This window comes from Nestor notabilis, unplaced genomic scaffold (genome assembly GCF_000696875.1).
Source record: "Nestor notabilis isolate BGI_N333 unplaced genomic scaffold, ASM69687v1 scaffold31892, whole genome shotgun sequence".
NCBI classification, from domain to species: domain Eukaryota; kingdom Metazoa; phylum Chordata; class Aves; order Psittaciformes; family Psittacidae; genus Nestor; species Nestor notabilis.
In genome coordinates, this window is record NW_009919260.1 from 1 (window position 1) to 3,651 (window position 3,651).

Genomic DNA, 3,651 nt, shown 5'->3' on the forward strand with positions numbered 1-3,651 from the left:
AAGCCGCAGCTCTCCTCCCGGGCCAACGCCTTCTCCATCGCCGCCCTCATGTCGAGCGGCAGCTCCAAGGACAAGGAGTCCCCCGAGAGCACCATCAAGCCGCTGGGTGAGTGGGGACCGGGGTGGCCACTGGTGTCCGTGGGGCGCGGAGCTCCCCTCCCTACGTCCGTCTGCCCACCCCCCTTAAAGCCCCGCAGCCGGTTTCTCCCTTGCCCGCGGGTTTCCCCTTGCAGAAGCCAAAGCTCCGCCGCGAAACCCAGAGGAGCCTCTTCGTGTACTCACCGCCCTTCCCAGGCGAGGCTGTTTATAGCATAAACCGGCTCCCCTAGAGGAAAACGGGTTTATAGCATAAACCGGCTCGTATAGCGTAAACCGGCTCCGAAATTCCTCCAGCTTAAATCACGTCTGTCAGTTACCCAGCTTCGCCATTCGTAGAACTCTTAATAGTTATAGCAAACAAACCACGGTTTCGAAGCCATCTAAGAGAATCTCCGCTATCGTGCCCAGGCTTATAAGGGGTAGTAAAACTTGTACGTAGACCCGAAAATCCCCTCGTTCCACAGGCACTCGCAGTAGGCTCATACAGGCTGTTTTACTCTGCAGCGACCGGGAGGATTTTTCTAGTAATTCCTGACGATTTTCGGGTAAGCGATTTCGCTTTTACTCGCTCGCTTTGATTCAGATTCTCGAAGGCTTTCGAAACCCCTCATTATTAGCTTCTCCTCCTCCTCCCCCCAAATTCCTGCGGTCCATGCATCTATCCCGGAGTTCGCAGGAAAATACTACTACAAGAAAAAAAGTGTTAAGCTTCCAGGGCGCCAATGAAGAAGATAACACTCGATGTTATAGGAATTCGGAGAAGGCAGCGCTCTCGGCGCCTGGTCCACCTCATCAACGGACTCGACAGCTTCATATAGTCCAGGGGTTCATTGTGAACTTTACTTTTTAGCCTAGGCGATAACGTAGGCCGGGAATGTTGTAGTATTTCCCGTTTGATACATTAGCACGGTATTGTGTTAAACGTAGCTGCTCTTCTTCATTTATCTTCCTTTTTGTTGTGAAATCGCTCGTTCAACTAACTTTCCAATCATGTTTTTAACTCGTCCCCCCCCGCCATTGAATTGGGAATCGAAGGGAAACGACTGCCCGTAACTCGCCTCCTATTAACCGGAGATTTGGCCGAAATCCCTCGGCGGAGGGGCCGGGCAGCAGATCCGCGGCCGCATCCCGGTGACGGGCAGAGCCCCGCGCCCTTCTCTTCTTCCCCGCGGAGCCCTCAAAGCCTCTCAGAGCTTGGGGAAGGGAGGGAAGAAGCTCCGGAGGGAGCTAGAGCCGGCGGTAGCTTCCGCACCCGCGCAGCGAAAGCACCCCCCCGCCCGGGAGCCTGTTTCCCCAGAGGAGTGTGTCGAGCCTCAGGAATCCGGCTGGGAGGCAAGGGCAGAGCCGGCTTTCCGGGCGGGTGAGTTAGAGTTAGGAGCTCGTTTCCCCGCGGAGGAAGCGCGGCCGCGCTAAGGTTCCTTCCGAGTTACGCTCTCTGCCAGCGGCGCAACTGAGGAGCAGCCGCCGGCGAGACCCTCGGAGCCGAGCGCTCCAGTTTGAATGAGAATTAGTGACTTTTCCATGGAAACACTCGACTGGCAACGGGGGCATCCCGTCCTGCCCCTCCGCGCCCGCGGAGCCGGCAGCAGACGGGCGGGATGTGGCGGTGGCTGAGCGACTACCCTGGCTCTTCCCAGAGATCCTATCCGAAAATCACCTCTTCTACCCTCAAATGATGAGCAGGCGCCTTACAGCGCGGCTGTGCGGGGTCAGAGGGGCAACTGAACCAGAAACGCCTTTTGATTTAATTGTATTTTTACATAGTTTCTCTCAGCTCTCCCCCCTATCCTGGCTGAATCGTGTCTCTCTTCTTCTCTTCCCCCCCCGCCCTGAAACCCTGCAGAACAATTCGTTGAGAAATCCTCTTGCGCCCAGCCTTTGAGTGACTTATCCAGCCTGGACCCTCACGGGGATTTTAGCACCAGCCCTTCATCCCTGTGCACCGAGCCCCTCATCCCCACCACCCCCATCATCCCCAGCGAGGAGATGGCCAAAATCTCCTGCAGCCTGGAGACCAAAGAGCTCTGGGACAAGTTTCATGAACTGGGTACCGAGATGATCATCACCAAGTCCGGGAGGTAAGGCTGGGCAGCCCCGACATCCCTGCGGGCAGTCTCCGTACAGCGCCTTTGGGCAGAAGGAAACGACGGGGAAACTAACCAAACCCGCATAGTTCTTATTTTGGAAGGGCAGCACGCATGGGCTAAGGGTTGGTACAGACACGGGGAAACGCGGGGTGGTGGGGAATGAACTCGATCAGGGCTTGGTTTGCTTTGGTTTTCTTTTCTCTCGGTTGTATGAGAATCTCGGGCTTCCTTGTCCGTTTCTTCTGCAAAGGTTTTAGGGTTTGGATGAGTCCAACGCAGTCCGGAGGAGCCGAGTGGCTTGTCGGGTTTTGTAACCCGCAGAGTTACTCGATATTAATGCAGTTCCCCGACGGTTGTTTTGTTTCGTTTTGTTTTACCAGCATGTGTGTTAAATATTTAAAAAGCACAGATAAAATCTGCAATTTGAAGTTGGAAATTTTAAACTGCTTTAAAAGTAATCTGACTTTTTCGCGTCTGCGGCACAACCTCGCAGTTTAAAATCGCGTTTTGCCGAAGTGGAAGTAAAGGAAGTTTTTAGGGGTTGACAATTCCTCTCGGAAACAATCGTAAACACGCATCTCAAATACGGGAGACGCTGAACGGTAATTTCTGCGCTATTTCCCTAATAGTAGTGTGGATCCCATTAAAAAATCACCTTTCTAAGGACTTCTGTACCTTCGGTACAAGTATTTTCTGAAATCGTTATGGACTTTTAAGTAACAAGCAAAAAGTACATTTTTTTCCCACTTTAATTTTTGCTATTTTTTTGCTTCCAAAAAATCGTTCTGATTTCAAGCTGTTTCCCCTCCACTCCCAGTCCGTACTAGAGACACACAGGATTTGATTGTGCTTCAGCGTAGTAGAAATTAATATATACTTAAATTTTTCCCCCCATGTGGTTTAAATACAACCCTTTTTTTCAGAAGCTCTTTTATTTCTCTTCTCCATCACCTATTTATTTTCTGATTTACCTTTATTTCAGGAGAATGTTCCCTACGATCAGGGTTTCCTTCTCGGGAGTGGATCCTGAAGCCAAGTACATTGTGTTAATGGATATAGTTCCTGTGGACAATAAAAGATATAGATATGCCTACCACAGGTCTTCGTGGCTGGTGGCTGGAAAAGCTGACCCTCCGCTCCCTGCAAGGTTTGTAGATTTTATTGCTGGTATTCCTTTTATTTTCCTTAGTTTTCCTTTATTATTGTTGTTATTTCACCAAGAAATACCCGGTGTTAATCTTTTCACACTGTTTGCAAACAGCGCTCTGAGATTTTGAATCTGTGCTCAACAACATTGATTGCAAAATCCTCATCAATTTCTGTGGTGCAGAATCGGGCCTCAAATCTCTGCTGGAGGATTAGTTTATACTGAATGTTCCAGTGCATGCAGGATTTGGCTAAAGGCTCTTTTTATTTTGTGAGTGCATATATATATGTGTGTGTACATATATATGTGTGTGTGTAT

At 50.4% G+C, this 3,651-nt stretch overlaps 1 protein-coding gene across 1 annotated transcript; it reads left to right on the plus strand.

Moving 5' to 3' along the window:
• Nucleotides 1–3: 3 nt before the first annotated feature.
• LOC104402314 (T-box transcription factor TBX20-like) lies at nucleotides 4–3,333 on the plus strand (the record flags this gene model as incomplete). Its single annotated transcript, XM_010010157.1, has 3 exons — nucleotides 4–106; nucleotides 1,943–2,177; nucleotides 3,169–3,333. Coding segments are annotated over 3 exons (503 nt in total), but the record flags the coding sequence as incomplete, so codon positions are not given.
• Nucleotides 3,334–3,651: the final 318 nt, after the last annotated feature.